Source organism: Rhinolophus sinicus, chromosome 3 (genome assembly GCF_057876585.1).
Source record: "Rhinolophus sinicus isolate RSI-liver-muscle chromosome 3, RSI-T2T, whole genome shotgun sequence".
NCBI classification, from domain to species: domain Eukaryota; kingdom Metazoa; phylum Chordata; class Mammalia; order Chiroptera; family Rhinolophidae; genus Rhinolophus; species Rhinolophus sinicus.
In genome coordinates this window covers 5,259,273-5,279,648 of record NC_142503.1, presented here as the reverse complement: position 1 = coordinate 5,279,648, position 20,376 = coordinate 5,259,273, and the positions used below count along the sequence as shown (strand labels likewise).

Here is a 20,376-nt window from a genome sequence, read left to right as displayed (position 1 = left end):
AATCTTTCTATTGGAGATAGTGTGATTAAACTACCAAGGTCCCGCTAGTGCAGCACTGGAAATACAGGGTGAAAACTTGCAAGATTTATCACAAAGGACATTGTTTCATTTTATAGAACATTCTGGGCTGAAAAAGTGGAGGTAGAATCAACTTTTTAAAATAAGATAAGTAACATCTCTCAGTTGATAGTTTCTAACCGAGTCCTAAATTAATAAGCAGTGTCCTAGTTGCTCTTGATCAGACAGTAACTCTGATTATAAAAATGTGTAAATGTGCTTTAAAGCACATCCCTCCTTTTTTCAAATGAAGAACTAAAAGTCTTAGAGGCTTTCAGAAACTTTGGGCACAATAATCATTTCTTGTGAAGTCCTAGAGCAACACGTTGCTGTACATACTTTGTGAGCAGAATTATGTGATGCTCCCGTAGAAAACTCATGCCTCCCGGACTACGTTGTTTAAGCCATCCAGTTTGTGGTACTTTGTTATGGCAGCTCTAGAAAAATTACTCAGTAGGATTAATTGATTTTTTAAATAAACATAGTGAAGAAATATTGTAAAATCCCTGATTATTCAACTAATCTCAGACCTATATGAACTGTTTTCTGTTTATTATTTTGAAATTAATGTTCAGCTATTAGAAATAAATAATAATGATAATGATAATAGCCGGTTCTTAGAGAACATTTATTATTTGCCAGGCATTGTTTTAAATGCTTTAAGTATAATAACTCATAAATAATGCTATTAGCCCCATTTTGCAAAAGAAAAACAGAAGCACAGGAAAGTAAGTCACTTCAGTGTACATTAAGTAAGTGGTAGATGTAAGGCATAAACTCAAATAATTTGGTTCTCAAGTTTTTGGTTCTCAGCACAATGCCATATTACCTACCTATTGGTGACATAACTAATAAAGATTTTCCTGTGCTCCCCTCCCCCAAAGAGCTTTCCAAGTTCAATGACTGATTGCATTTGGGATACTGGATTCACACAGGTATCTACATGACACCAGACTATCCGCCATATTTAAGTTACACGGAGGTAAATATCTTCATATTCTTGCATATAACAGATTATTTGGGACTGTTTACTGTATTTGAGATTAATGCTAACAGAAAAGAATACATCTCCTTTTTTTGGTCTTTATTTCTGTTAATATTTATGTCAGCTTCTTTACTACAGAAGACAAACCTATAATGATCATTTATGCATTTGTAATAAAAAAGTATATACAATAATTTTATTTCGGTGAATGGCATTAACTTCATATTTTGTGAATATCATGCAGAATAATGGCATGGAATTCAGTAACTATAACACACACAGTAACTATAACATACACACTCATTGTCCATCCATGACTTTAAGCAGGTATCTCCAACGATGTCAGAGCATAAAACATCTTTTATTTATTTTATTTAACAGTCTCTGCAGAGCGTGTAGTAAAGGCTTCACTTAAGATGCGGGTAGACGGAAGCTATTAACACCTCCATTCCATGGAGGAATCAACTTTTGATCTCATCCTATTCTGCAGACGATCATCTTGACGGATGCCGAGGACAATTCCACGGCCCTCCCCAGGTTGAGTAGGGAGCTCAGCTTCAAAGGCCCTGCCCTTCCGGATACTGTCCTGCCATTTCCGGAAGCCTGGACAACTTACTTCCTCGCTGTGCAGTACAACTTCCAATGGCTGGGAGGTAAGGCATTTGCAGTTACCCTTCTTAATTTTCTACAATGCCAGTTCTTTAGGGCTTAGAGGCAGCTCTTCAGATTTCTAAAGAAATAAAATCTAAAGAAATCAAAATGTTACATATGTAATAATGAGAAGTTACATTCGGAAGGGCACCAAATGGGTCTTTTGTATAAGGAATACAAACTACCTCCAACATCACAGAACTGAGGACATTGGAAATTGTACTGGGTTAAAGTTTAGCTGTCAGTTATTCATAGATTTAAGTTCTATTTGTTTCTGTAGAGGCCTTACCTTTTAAACGCTTACATACTACATATATTGCTCTGAAATGTATGAAATTCAGTGATGTGCCAAGGATACCATCATCCGTTTATCTATATCCCTCTTTTTTCTTCTTTGTTACATCTCAGGGAAGGAAAATAAACATTTTAAATTAAATTTGCAGATACTGTCATATCAGTTCAAATGTTTATGGCTGTAGGTGACTCAAAATTGCTTACAGTAAAAGCACAATTATTTTAATATCTGGAAGTTCACAATGTCTCTTAATTTACTGGCTCAAGAGGGAAGGACCCTGAGTCCTTCACATTTTCCACTCCACCATCCTCAGTTTGATCCATGGACTAGTTCCTTGGATGGATGCAAAATGGCTACGTAGTTTCAGGTACCACATGCATCCAGTCAAGAGGCACTCTTTTTCTTGTGGGTCTCTCTTTTTATAAAGAAACCTTTCCCAGAAACCCCAGCAGATCATCCTTCACATCTCCTTGGCTGGAAAGAAGTATCACAAGCCTTCCCAGCAAAATATCATGAAGGCAAGGGCTAACTTGTACACACTCAATCACAGGAAAATCTGTAGCACAAAACATGAAGCCCATGTAAGTAGCACACAACTGAGGCATGCCTCATCATACAAAACTTTAATGTATTGAATGGAAATGTACTATCAGTGATGCACCAACTCAGTGGAATGGTTAAATGCTGCTTATTTGAGGTTAAGTCTAAGAATAAGTCCTGGCTTGTGATTCTAATTGTCCTGGCATTCTTATAACATACTGTTTCCCTCTTGAAAGTGTTCCTGTTTGGAACACTTATATTGTCACCCTATTTATAAAACGCCCAGATCTAGGTATTTCAGTAAATTTGCTCCACATTGTTTCAGTATTTTTTCTAGTAAACATCATGAACTATTCAGCACAGTATTTGGGGGAATTATCTCGGGGTCCTTTTAACTTCTCTTTATTCTGGCCTTGATGAACCCCTTAGTTTCTCAAAACTAGTCTCTTTCTCATAGAGCTAAAATCAAGGCCAAAGCAATGAAATGGGTCATTTTCTTGTTGAATGCTAATGAGGGCATTTGATGAAAGTCAGCTAATGTAGTAGTCCAATATATTCAGTTAAACCTAACTTCTTTAAAAAGTTAGACCTTTGAACTATATTAATACATATAAAATACTTCCAGAATCTTTAAATTCAAATTAATGTTTTCAAAATTATTTTTCTTAATCTTTCACTTTTAAATGTTTTATATACTTCTAAGTTCTGTTGTTTGTGGTCCTGCAGGTTAACTTACCGTGTTTCCCCCAAAATAAAACCTAGCTGGACAGTCAGCTCTAATGCGTCTTTTGGAGCAAAAATTAATATAATACCCAGCCTAATATAATATAATATAATTAATTAATATAATATATAATATAATTGTTATATTATATATTATATTAGGCCAGGTATTATACTATATTATATTATATTATATTATATTATATTATATTATATTATATTATATTATATTATTATTATATTACATTATATTATACTATATTATAAAGACCTGGTCTTATATCATAGTAAATTAAGACCAGATCTTATATTAATTTTTGCTCCAAAAGACACATTAGAGCTGATTGTCCAGCTAGGTCTTATTTTCAGGGAAACACGGGATAAACAAAAATATTAATTTATAATTTAAAAAAATATCTGAAACCTTACTTAGGTCATACTAAGTAAAATGATTTTATAGAATATTCATTAATGCATGTTGTGAAGGAATCTACGTATATAACCAAGCAGTAAATAATACTGGATTCTCTTCCATTCTTTTTGTGTTTGTTCATCTTCTCAATGCCAAATGTTATATAAATTTGGGATCTTTTCTCAGCAATTGCAGAGACCTTGTTTTATAGAACGATTTTGGAAACAAAGTTGTAAAACAAAATTCTTAAATTACATATAATTCCTTCCCCGTGCATGAATGCTTACAGGAAACTGTAACACATGTGAATTTGCTATCCAAGTGCATGTGATGAGAGCTGCATGTCCGTGCATACATCCAGGCACACACACAAGCACGTGCAGTCATCATGTAGGCTGACATGTTTTCAAGCCAATTTTCAGCCTTGCTTAGTTAGCACATCCATTCATGTGTAGCCATAATTTTATGTACAAAGTCCCCTCAGATCTCTTTCACTCACATTCATTGTAAATTAGGTGATGTCTCTTTTATGATTTCTTTGATTAACTCAGAAGTGACACAAATTAGATTTGTGGTAATTTGCATTCTAGCAAGAAACAGACATCAAATATTTAAAGGGAGGAAAACAATTTGTATCCTCTCATCCTTCCCGGTGAGATTCAAGTTCCCCCCACCCCACCTTCAGCTCCCATCCCCCCGAACTGTATCCGTAAACACAGGCCTATGGATATAGATATTTGCTATCTGAAGGCTCCACGTGAAGTGGAGGGTTTCAGTGTAATTTCTCTTCCTTTCTGTCTTTGAGAAAGGATACGGTGCTGCTGGCTTAGTAGTTCCAGGAAGCCCTGCTTTGTAAGAAAGGGTCACACATAGGCCACTCATTATCCTGAAAGGCCCCACTGCAGGGGAGCACAGGTGTTCCCAAATGTTGTTTGGCTCCTTGACTAACGTGGTCTGTACATACTAAAATGTGCTCTATTCTAATTTACTTAGTAGTTAAAATTTATCTGAGCATTTCTATTAAAAACATACTTGGTTACAACACCACAAAAGTAATTTCTGGAGGCAGGTTTGGAACCATCAGAGAAGGCCTTTCTGTGGAAGGAGGATGATGGGGGGCAAAGCTCCCTGAGAAATCTGAGTGGGAGACAGCTTGACGTAGTGGATGACAAACAGACACACGGAGAGCTTATCACCCCAAGGCCATGGTGGGTGCCATTTGAAACACCATGTCTTATGCTCTCCAGCAACATTCTTGTTTAGTAAGCTCCTGAGTCATTGCACCGTCTCCCTGCTGCCGTTGTATGGCGTTCCCAGGAGCCCTGAGAGCAGTGAAGTTCAGTTCCATCTGGTCAGTTTTCTCCCCCTGCTGTTGGTTCTACAGCTCTTCTCACTCAATCTCTATAAAAACCTGCTCGCCACACCTCATACAATGGAGGGACTCCCTATCTAAGAACTTGCCAACGCAGGGCCTCAAGCCACTGTAGAGAAATCCAAATGGTTGTCACCTCCGGCACTAGGAGGGCTGTAGGGAGGGAGAAGGGTGGTGCAGGGTTAAGAAAAGACAGTAGCCATGAATACAGTGCAAGCCGCGGAGCCAAGGGGAACAGTCTCAGGGACTGAACCCCAAATCGGGCCAACGCGTAGTTTTTATTGGTAAACTTCTAAAGAGGTAAAAGATTGTTAATCTCAAGATCTGTGTGTTAGTAGCCTGCTGGCTGTCTTTCTGAAAGTTCCCATTGTGTTCCAGCTGAACTTTGCCTTCACACACACGCACATCTCCAAGGAATCCATTGAAGGGGAGGGACCGATATAATTCCATTGAGTCTCAGTTTGCCAAGACTTCCCCTCAAAGGAGCTTTACCGATATCTCTCCATAGGGCCTCAGGTGACTCCCTTGTGACATCCTGGGAAGAGCGCGGGGGAGCAAATGGTTTGGCAGCTGTAAGGCAGCAAACGGTGTTGTTGAGTACTGTTGGCATATTGGGTCCTCTTGGCTGATCATGCTTTTCTGAGTACTTTAGATGCAGGTGCTTTGGTTCAGATGGCATGGGTTCAGGCGCTGAAGTCCAGTTTTATATTTTAGTCTAGGTGAGTGTTTATGAGTATCTTACTCTAACATTACTGGTGCTTTTTGCCGTCCACTGTGTTTTAATCGTTCTGTTAATGTAATTGGTACAATTCAGTTCAACCTACCAGAGCACATGGCCAATTCAGTTGCCCCAACAGATACCTAATTATCCCTGAAAATGTGTTCTAACAGATATAATTATTGTCTGCACCTTTTTAGTCACTTTGAATGCCAAAGGTTGTTGCTATAATTATCCTAATTGCACTGTAGAATTTAGTCACTTATTAGATGGAAAACTCTTAGAAATGGAGAAAACAATAAGAATCAAATCAGTTGTTAGAATTAAAAAAAAAATCTAAGAGACAACTGTGTTTGGAAAGGCATGGATAGGTTCAGTGCACATACCATCCAACAGAATGTTATGCAAATAGCATTTGCGAAAGGGAGAAAGAAAGAGAAACCAGCCCCTGATCTGTGGAAGCTGGCCTAGAGCTCACAGGGAGGCTGTGTCTTTCACCTGTTGGATATAAACAGGCTCATCGGAATCTGACTTACCCTGAGGCTATGACAAAATGAGACAAAACAAGGCCACTTTTTAAATTTTCTTAAACCCAGGCAAAAACAAGGTCCCTGCTATGTACTGAATATTGTGCCTCTCCCGGCCTCCTCAATTCATATGTTGAAATCCTAACCCACAGTGTGAGGGGACCAGGAGGTGGGTCTTTGGGAGGTTTTCACTCCCAGGAGATAGAGCACTCATGAGTACAATGAGAGCCCTTAGAAGTCGACCCCAGGGAGCTCTTACATTCTCTTTCTGAGAATGAGAGGATGCAAAAAGTCAGCTGTCTGCACCCCAGAAGAGGGCTCTCACCAGATCCCAACCACCCTGGCCTTGATCTTGGACTTCCCAGCCTCCAGAACTGTGGAAATACGCTTCTGTTGTTAAAAATCCACCTGGCCTGTGTATTTATTCTGTTACAACAGCCGGGACTGACAAAGTCACAAACGTCACTCTTCCTTCTTGCTAAATGAGTTACTTCTGTACTTAATCATAGGTTCACTCCAGCTTTAAATAGTATTCAGCCTACAGCAAACCCCTCAGACCCTGCCCGAAATCACCTAACCAAAATCCAAATACCATAATAGCTCCATTTTGACACATTCTTACTGAGACACCCACCATTCTCCATGGTATCTGTCCACACTTGCTGCAACAAGTAATAAACCCAATTTATTCAATTGCACATGTGTTCCTGGTGATCTTTGGCTTTGTGTAAATGTTAAAAATAAAAGTTAATTGTAAGTCTATACAATTCCCATATTTCCCTTGAGTTTGTTGAATGAAGGTAAAAACTTTGCACGATTTTATCTGCTCTTTCTTCACACTTTTGGGAAGAAACTTCTGGCTGCTTTCAAGATGTTTCTTTTGTCTTTAGTTTTCAGAAGTTTAATTATGATGTGTCTTGGCGTAGATTTCTTTGGGGGTTTTTTTTCCCATTTGGATTTTCTCAACTTCTTGAATCTGTGATTGTATATTTTTTGCTATATTTGAGAAGTTTTCAGCCATTATCTCTCCAAATACCCTCAGTCTTACCTTCTTTCTCCTTTTCTTCTGGGATTCTGAAAAGAAATTTGTTGTTCAGATTAGATAAATTCTATTGCTCTCTCTGCAAGTCCATCCTCTGTCATATCCATTTGTGAGGACAGAGCCAGAAGAACAGTTTCCAGGCTCTCAGCCGCACGTGGAAAGGTGCTGGCTCGGGTAGCAGATGGCCATCAGCTGTGACTAGTTGGCCGTCAGCTGTAACCAATTAGCCATTGGCCACTTATATAACTGCTGTGGCTGAGCTAGCAAGCGCGGATTGCAGCTAGCCAGTGGTGTTGGTTGGTAGAGAAGCGGAGGGCGGATTGCAGATCGTGTGGCTCCTGCTTCCTGTGTCTCCAACCCAGCCGCCAGCGAGACTATAGTGGTATGAAGCCCCATCCATGGTTCCGTTGTTGTTCCATTTTGGCCTCACCATGTCCTGTGTTCTGGTGCGGGGAGCGGGACCAGAGTCCCTGCATTAAACCATTCTACTTTTGACCACATCCAGCGTTGTGGGTGTTTTGTTGTTTTTGTTTTGTTTTGTTTTAAATTTCTGTTTGAAAGGGTTCTCAAACCCAATTCCAATCAGTGTGTGGAGGAGGCTTCCCACTGACAACCAATTCTTGGACACCCACAGGGTGCCTGAGAATTCAACTCACTTCTGACTCTATCTACCCAGAGATAGAATTGGATTCCACAGGTAAAAGGGACAGTCCCCCAAGATCGCCTTCCACTTCAGGTGCCAGCTGCGAGCTCAGATTGTTACCTGTGCGTCTGACTGGAGGTGCTGGCTACAGACTGGAAGTTCCAATGACTCTCTATATAACTCAGGCTGCCAATCACAAATCCAGTTTGTTACCTGTATCCCTGGCTATAAATTGGAGGTTCCCAAGCCCCCTGTCATGCGGGGCAGCCTGCGGGGTCTCTTGTCCCGCTCCCCACATAAGAACACAGGACATGGTGAGGCCAAAAAGGAACACCCACGGAGCCATAGATAGGGGGTTCATACCACTATAGTCTCGCTGGCGGCTGGGTTGGAGACACAGCAGAAGCCACATGATCCACAACCTGCCATCCACTTGTCTCTGCCAACCAACCAACCCCTTGCTAACTGCACTCTGCCATGCTAACTGCAGTCCGCGCTTGCCAGCCACCATCCTCTTGCTAGCCCCCATTTTCTGCTAGCGTAGCCACAGTAGTTATATTAGTGGCCAATGGCTCACTGGTTACAGCTGGTGGCCAACTAGCCGCAGCTGATGGCCATTCAATCACAGCTAATGGCCATTTACTACCCAAGTGAGCACCTTTCCACATGAGGGCGAGAGCCTGGAAACTGCTCTCTGAAGCTCTGTCCCCACAACCTGCTCCTTGGGTTTGATTAATTTCACAGAACTCATGAAAACCTGTTTACTCACTATATTACCCGTTTATTACACAGGTTACTAAAGGATATGAATCAATAGCCAGATAAAGAGACCCATAGGGTGAGGTCCCAAACAAAGGTCCTCGTGGAGCTTGGGGCCGGGCATGATGGCGTGTGGAAGTGTTCTGGTCCCCATGACTGCAGGTCTCTGATGAATGGATGGGCTGCCTTGGGGGGTTTATGCAGCCATTACAAAGTCATGATTGACCAAGTCCTTGGCCATTGGTGATGGATGCAACCTCAGGATTCGCTCCCCTCTTTGGAAATTGGGATGTGACAAAGTTTCCATTTTCTAAGCACAAGCTTAGCTCCTATTGACAATCACCCCCCCTTGGGTGGGGTCCTAAAGTCACCTTATTATCATAACAGGAGATACCATTATTGCTCTCATCGCTTAGGAAATTGCAAAGGGCTTGAGAGCGCTGAGCCAGGCACTGTGAATGAATACCAAATATGTCTGAAAAATATGTTTTGGTCGCCTGAGTGACCAACTATGTTCATGTTTCTTATAGGTCACAATATCTCACTGTTACTGCATTTTTCAGATCTATAATTTCCATTTGGTTCCTTTTTGTGACATCTATTTTAGATGAAATGTTCCATCTTTTCAATTGTTTCTAGGAAATATGTAATAGATTGTGGAAGTATTGTCATGATGGCTGCTTTACAATCCTCGGATAATTCCAATATATGATTTATCTTAGTGTTGTTGTCAGCTGATTGAGTTTTTTCCATTCAAGTTGTAATTTTCTTGATTCTGGTATAACAAGTGAATTTTTATTGTATCCTAGACATTTTGCCTATTATGTTAGGAGACTTCGTATTATTTAGATTTTTTTCATTTTCAGTTTAGTAGGGAGTTACTCTGTTTAAGTTTAGCATGCAGGTCCTGGAATACTTTTGAGGGCTGTGGTTCCAGTGGTAGCTTTTTATTGCATTAATGGCATTACTTTTCACCTGTGTGGTTTATGTAATGCCACTTGGTCCCCTGTAGTTCCTGCTGGGACTGCCTAATTGAGTGAAAGGGTTTCCCCTTGCTGGATATAGAGTGTCTCTCTATGGGGAGGAGGCGTCTCTCTTTGGCAAATTCATGCAAAACTAATACTAGGTAACTGTCATACAACCCAGCAATTGCATGCTTGGGCATTTATCCCATGCATACTACTCTGCAATAAAAAGGCACAAACTGCTGTTACATTCAACATGGATTTAAAGAGAATTCTTTGAGTGAAACAAAACAAAATAAAACAAAACAATCCCGAAGGTTATATACTGCATGATTTTTTGATATAATATTTTTCAAATGACAAAATACAGAAATAGAGAGCAGATTAGTGTTGCCAGGGATTGGGGCGGGGGTAGGGAGAGATAGGTGTGGATATAAAAAGTCAACAGGAGGGCCCTTTGTGGCGATGGAACTGTTTTGTGACTGGACTGTATTAGTGTGAATATTCTGGTTGGGACATTGTGCTATAGTTTTTCAAGATGGTGCCACTGGTAAAAGGTGCATGGAATATCTGTATTATTTCTTAGGACTGCATGTTCAACAACAATCTAAAAATAAAAAGTTTAATTAAAAAAGCAAGGATACATTATCACCTCAATTACTGATAGGAGATTGGTTATGATGGATTTTATATCAGCTGTTGGTTAGAAAATTCGCGTAAAATATGTGTCTCTTCTTTTCTTAGGTTTACCATTATGAGCTAATTCAGCTACCGTATGTGTGCTCACTTATATTCATGATACCATCTTGACTAGTATGCAGTAGTAATAAGTTCTAATCTAAGGAACCCGCCATCAGAAATGTGTAAAGTGCTTGTTTTGGCGATAATCAGCATTAATATGTGATTATATCTGTCTTTTTCTTATTCTTGCTTTTTTTCAGGTGGTATCTGTTTATCAGCATCTGGAAATGTATGTAGTATTTATATACTACAATTTCCAAACTCATTAGAAAAGTAGAAAAGGGATTCAGGTGCAGAAAAAAAGGAGTGGTTAGGAGAGACACTTTGCCACATTTCATTATTTAAGTACAGATAACTCCAGCGGCCATGAACTATTCCCCCTATGTATTAGTTACAAGTTAGGGATTATTGTATAAAACACCTTAAAATTGTGCCCAATTTGACACTGCAGTAATACAACAGTAATACAAACTCTGAGCTTCATTATAAGAAACATCAGAAACATTTTTTCTTTTTTTAAATATTCAGGCCCAGCCATTATATGTCTGCATGTGGCATATTCGGCACAGTTTCGGTTTTCACACATCCTAGCTGATGGAGTTAAAATGTGCAAGAGGACAGCTGAACCCAGAAAGCAGATAGACGAGTGGGCTGTTGCAGGACTGACGGAAGGGATTTGGCCTTGTTCATCAGGTCTGAATGTGTGAGGCAAGATGGGAGGGAGTAAGGAAGCCAAGTGCATCAAGGGTGTGATTAAAATCTATTAGCCCTGAAGTATGTGGCTGGGCAATCATGGGCTTGCTCAGCGGACCCTAGACTTTACCAAACCTAACAAAGCTGGGACCAGGATGCATCTTATGCTTGTAGAAGCAATTCAGTGAACACAGCAGAAGTCGTATCTTTTTCATTAAAATCTGGATCTCAAAATATGGCTTGAAGGGATGTTATCACATCAACCATTATGAATTCTAAGCAACCTGGGAGCAGTTGCTGTGGTTTTCTATTTGTTTGTCCTCTTGCTTAGGACATAATCCCTGAGACATGACCCAGTGCCTAGTACCGTGTTTCCCTGAAAATAAGACCTAGCCGGATAATCAGCTCTAATGCGTCTTTTGGAGCAAATATTAATATAAGACCTGGTATTTATTATATTATATTATATTATATTATATTATATTATATTATATTATATTATATTATATTATATTATATTATATTATACCTGGTCTTATAATAAAATAAAACCAGGGTCTTATATTAATTTTTCTCTGAAAGACGCGTTAGAGCTGATTGTCTGGCTAGGTCTTATTTTCAGGGAAACACGGTGTATGACCTGCAGTCTGGTGATGAGCCACCAGAACGAGGTACAGGATGGGACCCTACACCTGACCTCATGAAGTCCCTTCATCTGACTGGTGGATGCCATAGGAGGATTTTGACATTAACCAAGTTTTGGACCTGACAAGTAAAGTCCATTTAGCTCCAACACTGTAAAATTTTTCAGTATTTCCTCTCATTTTGTGACACGCTGGACATTATATTAAATGCTGCACATATATTTTTACTTTTAAAAAGCATTATACTTGCATACCTATAATCGTATTAAAAGTATTAGAATGACATATTATAAATGGTAGTTTCATGCTGTTATAGAGAAGGAAATTGCATTCTATCAAACCAACTTCCATGAAATTCTGATGAGTATCAGTCATTATTTGTACCAGGATTCAGAGATTATGAAAATAAATGTTAAAAGGCTTGTGGTTTCCCCATTCAGTTCTCTGCTCCCGGAAAGCTTAACCTTATTTCCTGTACCGTTTCAGTTCCTCTGCCAGAATTCATCATGCATGGTATACTCACAGCCTCGCAGCAACACAGCTCTGAATAAATTCTCTGCAGTTTCCAGGTCTTTATTTCCCTTGTGGATACTACTTCCCTGCTCATGCTTTTCCTTGAAAATCTCTTTTTCTTCCCTAATTCCTCTTTCCCCCCTTCCTTCTCTTTTCCCTGTTTTATCTCCTGCCTCCAGTCTCCTCATTATGCGACATTTGGCACGATATTGCTGATTTTTATTAAGTTTATTATTTCCCGTAACTTAGGATAATAGTATAAGGCAATAAGGCAAGCACAGACTTTTTATACCCCATGTGATGGTGTCACCAGAAAATATTACATGTTCTTCAGATGAAACTGGCATGATCCTCTCTTTATGGCCTTAAAGACTGACGGCTCCAATAAGAAAGTGGTAACTCTGTATTGTATTCTTGATTGCCGCATCTTCAGTCTGGATACTTGACTTATCAGATGGACATAATAATATGCATTTAGACAGACAGCTCCCAAGGGACTCAACAGATGCAGAGGAGTTTTTATACATTCCCTATTCAAATTAAAGTCAGCAAGGACTTTCACTATATATTTTTTACTTCTGATCACCCATTTATGATGGAGTTGGGAGACGCCCCAAATATAAGTTCAGATCTAAATTAGGAGGGGCTCCACAGATGGGGCCTTCGGGGGGAAAGGAGAAGCAGGCGGGTGTGCACATGGCAGCGATCCCGGTGACGGGCCAGCTTCCGGCTGGGGGGCTGGTCCCAGTCATGCTCTGCTTTCCCTTGCAGTGCGGCACGGTGGACCAGGGCCTGTACGTGAACTTGATGGAGCAGAACTTGCAGGACGCTCAGAAGTTCATTCTGATGCACGAGGTGGTGCAGCCGGTGACCGCGGTGCCGGCCTTTATGGAGGACAACAGCCGCTTCACCCACGTGGCTGGGGACGTGGTGCAGGCCAGGGACGCGCTCGTCCACACCATCTACTTGGCCACAGGTAGGAGCTGGCCCCTCTCTGCAGCATTTTCGACCATCTCCTGACTTCCTGTTTTGAATTCTCAACGTGCAATTTCAATATCAAGCTTTGGATCTGTGTGCTTTCCTCACAAGCAGCAAAACACGATGCTCCCTTATCTCCCGTCCTCATCCTCTGTGCTTCCTATGGGAAATCTTAATTTGTTTTCTCTCTTTTTTTCATGGTTTGTTCACTTTGATTGGAAAGACAATACTTAGTACCTTCACTGTTGTTTCTTCTTATAACATAAGCCACTTCTTATTTTTTTGTGATATGAAAATAGCTTTGATTTTTTTTCTTGGTGACAAAGTCACTGCTGATGCCTTATATTATTACCTACATTTATAATTGAGGGTAATCACTAGATTTCAGGAGTTGGCAAAAAATAAGTGTAATGTTTTTTCCCATCCATCTTCAGAGATGCCCATTCATTCTGTCCAGGTTACTCCATAGCGTGCATTCTTTTTTAAAAAATTAAATTTATTGGGGTGACATTGATTAATACAATTATATAGTTTTCAAGTGTACATTTCTATAATACGTCATCTGTATATTGCACTGTGTGTTCACCACCTAAAGTCAAATCTCTTTCTGTCACCATATATTGGACCCCCTTTACCCTTTTTTATTTCCCCTCCCCCCTTTCCCTCTGGTAACCAATAAACTGTTGTCTGTGTCTATGAGTGTTTGTTTTGTTTGTCTTGTTCACTTGTTGCTTTCAGTTTTATATCCCACATATGAATGAACAAGACCATTTTAATTTGGTTAATTTAAGTCAATACAAGATGTGTTAGGTGACATTTTAAAGTGAAATATAATCCTGTGTTTGTGGTGGTAATTTCTGATTGGTTCAGAGATAATATAGCGAAATACTTTTGTTGTAGGATGGTACATGGAAGCATTCTTGCAACTGCTTCCTTAGGGATAAATAACAGAGCATTTTATGAAAAATCTAGTGCAAAATTCTCATTAAGTATGACAACTACACCTGTTCAATTTCCAAAGTAAGGTAATGCAGTAGTGCATCCAGTAACGTCGGAATGTTCCATCTCTTTGTTAATTACACCTACAGCTCAGGGTACTGCAGGCCAGCTCCAGGGGCCTCCTGTCAGTTCTGCATGCTTGTCTGGCTTTCTTCTGCCTTGGTCCTCCCGTGTTGGACTCCCTGGGCCTGGAATTACACCCACTCCCTCCCTGTCCCCACCAATTCTTTGTCCAGTGAACAACCTGTTCACCCTTGAGTTTCAGAATAATTGGCAACTTCTTAGGAAACAATTAGTTTATCTTATTAATAATTTATATGCCTTGATAAAACATCTCATTTTGTAATTACACATTTATCTGTCTATTTTATTCATTTAGTCACTAAGGTTTATTGAATTTTTACTACTTTGTGGTTCATCTGCACACTGATGAGTACGATGGTGAACTTACTGGCAGCGTCTTCCTGTCTTGGCATTTGGCCAAATGTTGGCTAACATGTCAGTGCACACATTAGTGGGGTGAGTCAGCTGCCCCCCAGTTAAAACTACTAAGTGAAGAGAAAAATAAAACTAACTATCCATGTGTCTAAGAAAACCTCTTGCTGCTTTTTTGATTGGAATTTATAGGCATAGAAATGCTCCATGCTATACCAGCTCAACCAGCGGAGAGTGACGACTGCCCATGAAATGGTCCGTGCAAGCTGGGACTGTGTCATTACCACCTGTAGCTGGTACCGGAGCGGCAAGTGTTGTTGGAGATATTGCGTTAAAAAACAATGGGCTCAGTGCTTTGAATCAAAGAGGGCCTGTTCTTATAAATTATTCCTTGGACGTTGGAAGGAATAGAAAAAGTATAGTCAGCAATTTTGAAAAGAGATATAACACTGAACCTGGGGAAAATTGATTATTATTATTATTATTACTATTAACTAGATTGAACATACCTATAAAAGGCTACAACCTTAACAAATCAATTACTTATTTCTTGGCCTTGATGTTTTAAAATTGCAGGGTCTATGTATAGTCTGTTTCCTGCCTCTTATTAGCATCTTTACCTTGAGCAAGTTACATAAGCTCCCTGAACCTTTATCTATAAAATAGTAGTTAACAATAATAGTATCAACACCATAGAGTAAGTACAGGAATTTTATGAATAACTACAAGCAAAAGTAAATACGTGGGACCACATCAAACTACAAAGCTTCTGCACAGCCAAGGAAACCATCAACAAAATGAAAAGGCAACCTACTGAAAGAGAGAAAATATTTGCGTATCATATATCTGATAAGGGGTTAATGTCCAAAATATATAAAGAACTCATACAACTCGATAGCAAAAAACCCAAACAATCCAATTAATAAATGGGCAGGAGATCTGAATAGACATTTTTTTTCCCAAAGAGGACATATACATAGCCAACAGGTGCATGAAAAGATGCTCAATATCACTAATCATCAGGGAAATGCACATCAAAACTACAATGAGTTACCACTTCATTCCTGTCGGAATGGCTACTATCAAAAAGATAAGTGTCGGCGAAGATGTGGAGAAAGGAGAGAAAAAAAGAGGTGTTTGTTCATAGTGTCTGACATAAACAGCACACACACACACACACACAAAATAAACTACTGAATTATTAGTTGTAAGTACTTTTAAAAGCCCAAATTTAAGTATAAGTTTCAATGTTATACTGAACCAAATTCCAGTCTCAAACAATATACTTGAGGAATTTGACAATTGCCATGAGTAGTTACAGCTCACTGATTTAAAGGTCACCATGACAATCTATCAGCATTTCTTGTGAAATAATAACTATTGTCCACTTTAGTGACTCTCATATGCTAAAATGCCTTAACCAAAGGACAACAATTACGTTAAACATGGGCTTTCCTCTAGAACAGGGGTGTCCAAACTGCAGCCCGCAGGCCAACTGCGGCCCATGATCCATTGTTAATTGGACCACAGCAAATTCCAAAAATATATTTGGTTTACTTAAATAAACCAGGTGAGGCAATACGTACTTCACCTCGAGTGAGTGGCCCGGCTGTTTGTGTATTTTACTGCATATGGCCCTTGGTAAAAAACGTTGAAAAAAGTTTGGACACCCCTGCTCTAGAAGGTGGTACACATCAGAAATCAGTGAAAAAAGAAAAGAAAATTTCTATCACTTTTTAAAACTGCTTTATTGAAATATAATTTAGATGACATAAAATTCACCCATTTAAAGTGCACAATTCAATGTTTTTAGTATATTCACAGGGTTGTACAGCTATCACCACAATCATTTTAGAACATTTAATGGCCTCCAAAGAAACCCTCACAGCCTTTAGCAATAGTCTGCATTTCTTCCTAACCTCCTCTCCCAAGCCGTAGGCAACTGTTAATCTACTTTCTATCTCTGAAGATCTGCCTGTTCTGGACCTTTCTCATAAATGAAATCAAACAAGTCCCTTATTAGATATACGATCTGTAACCATTTTCTCCCTTTTGTGGGCTGTCTTTTCACTTTCTTAATGGTGCCTTTTGAAGTGCACATATTTTAATATTGATGAGGTCTAATATACCTAATTTTAATTTGGTTGTTTGTAATTCAAAGACATGAAAATTGATACTTGTTTTCTTCTAAGTGTTTTTATAGTTTTAGCTCTTACATTTAGGTGGATGATCCATTTTAAGTTAATTTTTGAATATGACGTGAGGTAATGATCCAACTTCATTCTTTTGCATGACTATCTAATAGTCCCAGTACTAATTGTTAAAACAGTTATTCTTCCTCCCTTGAATTGTCTTAGCATCTTTATTGAAAATCAACTGCCTGTAAATGTGAGGGTTTATAAAGCACTCTCAATTCTATCCATTGATGTCAACGAGTATGTCTATTCTTAGCCAATGTCACAGTGTCTTGATTGCTATGGCTTTATAGTAAGTTTTTAAATTGGAAAGTGTGAGTCCTACAATTCTTTTCATCTTTTGCAAGATTGTTTGGCTATCTAGGGTCCTTTGCATTTCCATATGAATTTTAGGATCAGCTTGTCAATTTCCACAAAACTGTCCAGCTAGAATTTTGGTAGGGATTGCACTGAATCTGTACATCGATTTGGGAAGTACTGCCATCTTAATATTATTAAGGCTTCCAATCCATGAACATGGGCTGTCTTTCCATTTACTTAGGTCTTCTTTGTTTTCTTTCAAGAATATTTTATAGTTTTCAGAGTATAAGTTTTGCACATCTTTTGTTAATTTTTTCCTAAGAATTTTATTCTGTGCGATGCTATTATAAATGGAATTTTTTCTCAATTTCACATCATTCATTGCAAGTGTATAGAAATACAATTTTGAGTTTTTATCCTGCAACCATGCTGAACTCTTTTATTTGTTCTAGTAGTTTTTAATGAATTCCTTAGGATATTCCACCTACGAGATCCTGTCTTCTGCAAATAGAAATAGTGTTTCTTTTTCCTTTCCAATTTGGATAGGTTTTATTTAATTTTCTTGCCTAATTGCCTGCTAGACCTCCAACACAATGCTAAATAAAAGTGATGAGTGCGGACATCCTTGTCTTGTTCCTGATCTTAGGCAGAAAGCATCAGTCTTTCAACATTAAGTTTGATGTTAATCTGTCTTTGTCATAGATACTCTGAAATTGAGGCATTCCCTTCTATTTCTAGTTTTCTGAGTGTTTTTAACCATGAAAGGCTGTTGGATTATGTCAACTAATTTTTCTACATCAATTGATGTGATCATGTTTCTTTTGTCTTTATGTCTATTGTTATAGTGTATTACATTAATTAACTTTTAAATGTTATATATACCTTGCATTTCTTGGATAAGTTGCATTTGGTATGGTGTATAATTCTTTTTATATGTCGCTGCATTTGATTTGCTAGCATTTTGTTGAGGATTTTTGCATCTATATTCATAAGAGATTTTTTTTTTCTGTAGTTTTCTTCTCTTTAAGTGTCTTTGTCAAGTTTTGGTATCAGCTATCACTTAAAAAAAAAAAAAAGCCTTCACTGAGAAGATGAGAGTCAAAGATTCCCTTAAATAATAAAAAGAAAGAGATTTGACCAACGTGGGAATAAAAGAGTGACATGTAATTCTTAATATTGATGCTCCTACTTAGAATACAGTAGAGTAAATGGGCTTTCTCCAAATCATCATGGGTTGCCTAATACATTTCCAGTCTTCTTTCCATCAGGACGCATTATAATGGTACAATGATTAACAGTGGCCAAGTCTAAAAATAAACTTTTCCTGGGCATGTGGAAAATAATATTTTTCACTTGAATATATATCTTCATAAAAATTCATATCTTTCTCTTTTTCTTAGTCTGCCTCTTTTTTCTTTCTTCCTTCCTTCTTTCTCTCTCTCTCTCTCTTTCTTTCTGTTTGGTTCAAAAAATAGCAGCAGAATAAATCCAATAGTGATATAAGAAACTGATGATTTTTATGTTGGTTTATAATATTTTCAATCCTTTTTCAAAACGTGATCATTAGCCAAAATATATTTTGCACAGTGTAGATCTTACCATTATAAATGGGGTTTTGTTTACTAAAGGGCATTGCTGAGTATCATATTAGATAACCCCATAATTTTCATAAACATTAATAATAAATTAGTTTAATGCTTAGGATGGGTAGAGCTAATGTCTCTGACAGAAGTTGTGCAGTGAGAAGCCCTGTTTTTATATGGTTTCCTCAGAGTTAGCCTTTAGATTAGCTCAGTACCTCCTGAGAGAAGGTGAGGGCATGAACTTTGCAAATGAGGTGTTGATGAGAAATCAATGCAGCCTTTCCTTAACCAACTACCTGAAGACAGAAATACCTGAAAATATAGTTAGGAAGGAAACGACTCTTGGAGACCAAATAAAGTCAATATGAAGGAAAAAAAAAGTGTTTGTCAGTTTTCTATATTGGCCAACCCTAGTAAGTGCTAAGGAACTGTTGGATGTTTGGGATAAACAGAAAGCAGCTGGCTTTCATCCATTTGCCATCCATCATTATCATCCTCATTGGCCTTATTTTAGCTAATCCAAAACATAAGAAAACTTGATGTTTCACTGCATTCAGTGCACAATTTTGATTTCTGGAGCCTACAAAACTTAAAATAGCTTTGACATTTGGGGACAATTTTAAGATTAATACTATACTCAGATGATAGTTCTAATTACCTTTTAGTCTAAATTCTGTGCCCCAGAACAATATAATAAAAACCATTAAATATGCAACCCTTTCAGAATAATAATGGAATTAAGAGAGTGGAAAAGAAAATTTGGGTAATAAAAATGCATTTCTTTTTTTACACTGAAAATATGTGTAAACGTTGCTGCAGTGTTAGGATAAAATATTGAGCATTGCCTGCAATTAGTAAGAAACACTTAAAGTAATAATACAGGCTTGAGCCCAGCAGGAGTTGGTTTAAATCCTTGAAAATTAGTTTAAAGGCTTTTATAGACAGCATTTTCATGTAATTTTGCCAAAGCTAAAACCTCCAGTGTTTCATTATTTGAATGCCTAAATATCTTCCTGAAATTTTGGCAAAAAACTCTGACCCTGAGTATTGTTAAGTGTTTCCTAAGCTTAATTACTGGGATTTAGAGCTTCATTTTAACACTCATTGATATGAAAATTTAATTAATTTCTAAAATCTGACGTTGACCATAGCAAAGAACACTGGTTCCAAGTGCAAAATTGTGTCAGCCACAGTGGCCTTGACTTGTCCTTGGTAAATTGGGTCTTTAAAGCCAATTTTCACAATGAGCTGATGTCCTTTGAGTTAAACTATAAATTTTTCCTTTCAATTAAAATTGTATTGATTATACACCATTGGCTCGCTCTCTCTCTCTCTCTCTCTCTCTCTCTCTCTCTCTCTCTCTCTCTATATATATATATATATATATATATATATATATATATATATATATATATTTGTGGGGAGCATGAGTTTCTCTGCATGGATTGGCTATGAGCCAGTGGTCTTGGTCTTTGTTGAATCGCTGACCTGAGGATTCACCTGACAGCTTTTCTTCAGGAATCTCTAACTCTCAAAAATGCGTCCTTGACCTGCTCCTCTGGGCCCTCAGATTCTGGGGCTCCCTGGCCTTGACACAGAGAATGCC

At 38.4% G+C, this 20,376-nt stretch overlaps 2 protein-coding genes across 3 annotated transcripts in view; one reads left to right on the top strand and one right to left on the bottom strand.

Moving 5' to 3' along the window:
- Nucleotides 1-2,311, bottom strand: part of LOC141570735 (uncharacterized) — a 109,261-nt gene extending 106,950 nt beyond the window's left edge. Inside the window, exon 1 of the mRNA XM_088796409.1 lies at nt 2,246-2,311. Within this exon, the coding sequence (XP_088652535.1) occupies nt 2,246-2,311 (66 nt within the window). The remainder of the gene's footprint in view (nt 1-2,245) is intronic.
- On the top strand, nt 1,395-18,309 carry LOC141570441 (semaphorin-5A-like). 2 transcript variants are annotated; one of them, XM_074326730.2, is made up of 3 exons: nt 1,395-1,695; nt 13,052-13,256; nt 14,885-18,309. In XM_074326730.2, the coding sequence occupies exons 2-3, from the start codon at nt 13,088-13,090 to the stop codon at nt 14,941-14,943; spliced, it is 228 nt and encodes a 75-aa protein (XP_074182831.1). In that variant the 5' UTR covers nt 1,395-1,695; nt 13,052-13,087; the 3' UTR covers nt 14,944-18,309. The 2 variants fall into 2 exon arrangements, with proteins under 2 accessions (XP_074182831.1, XP_074182832.1); XM_074326731.2 differs by lacking the exon at nt 1,395-1,695 and adding an exon at nt 12,287-12,336.
- Nucleotides 18,310-20,376: the final 2,067 nt, after the last annotated feature.

Bases quoted from the DNA above. Each gene is read 5' to 3' on its own strand.
- LOC141570441 (XM_074326730.2), top strand. From the start codon at position 13,088: ATGGAGCAGAACTTGCAGGACGCTCAGAAGTTCATTCTGATGCACGAG. The intron at 13,257-14,884 runs GTAGGAGCTGGC...TGGAATTTATAG, and splicing joins CACCATCTACTTGGCCACAG to GCATAGAAATGCTCCATGCT.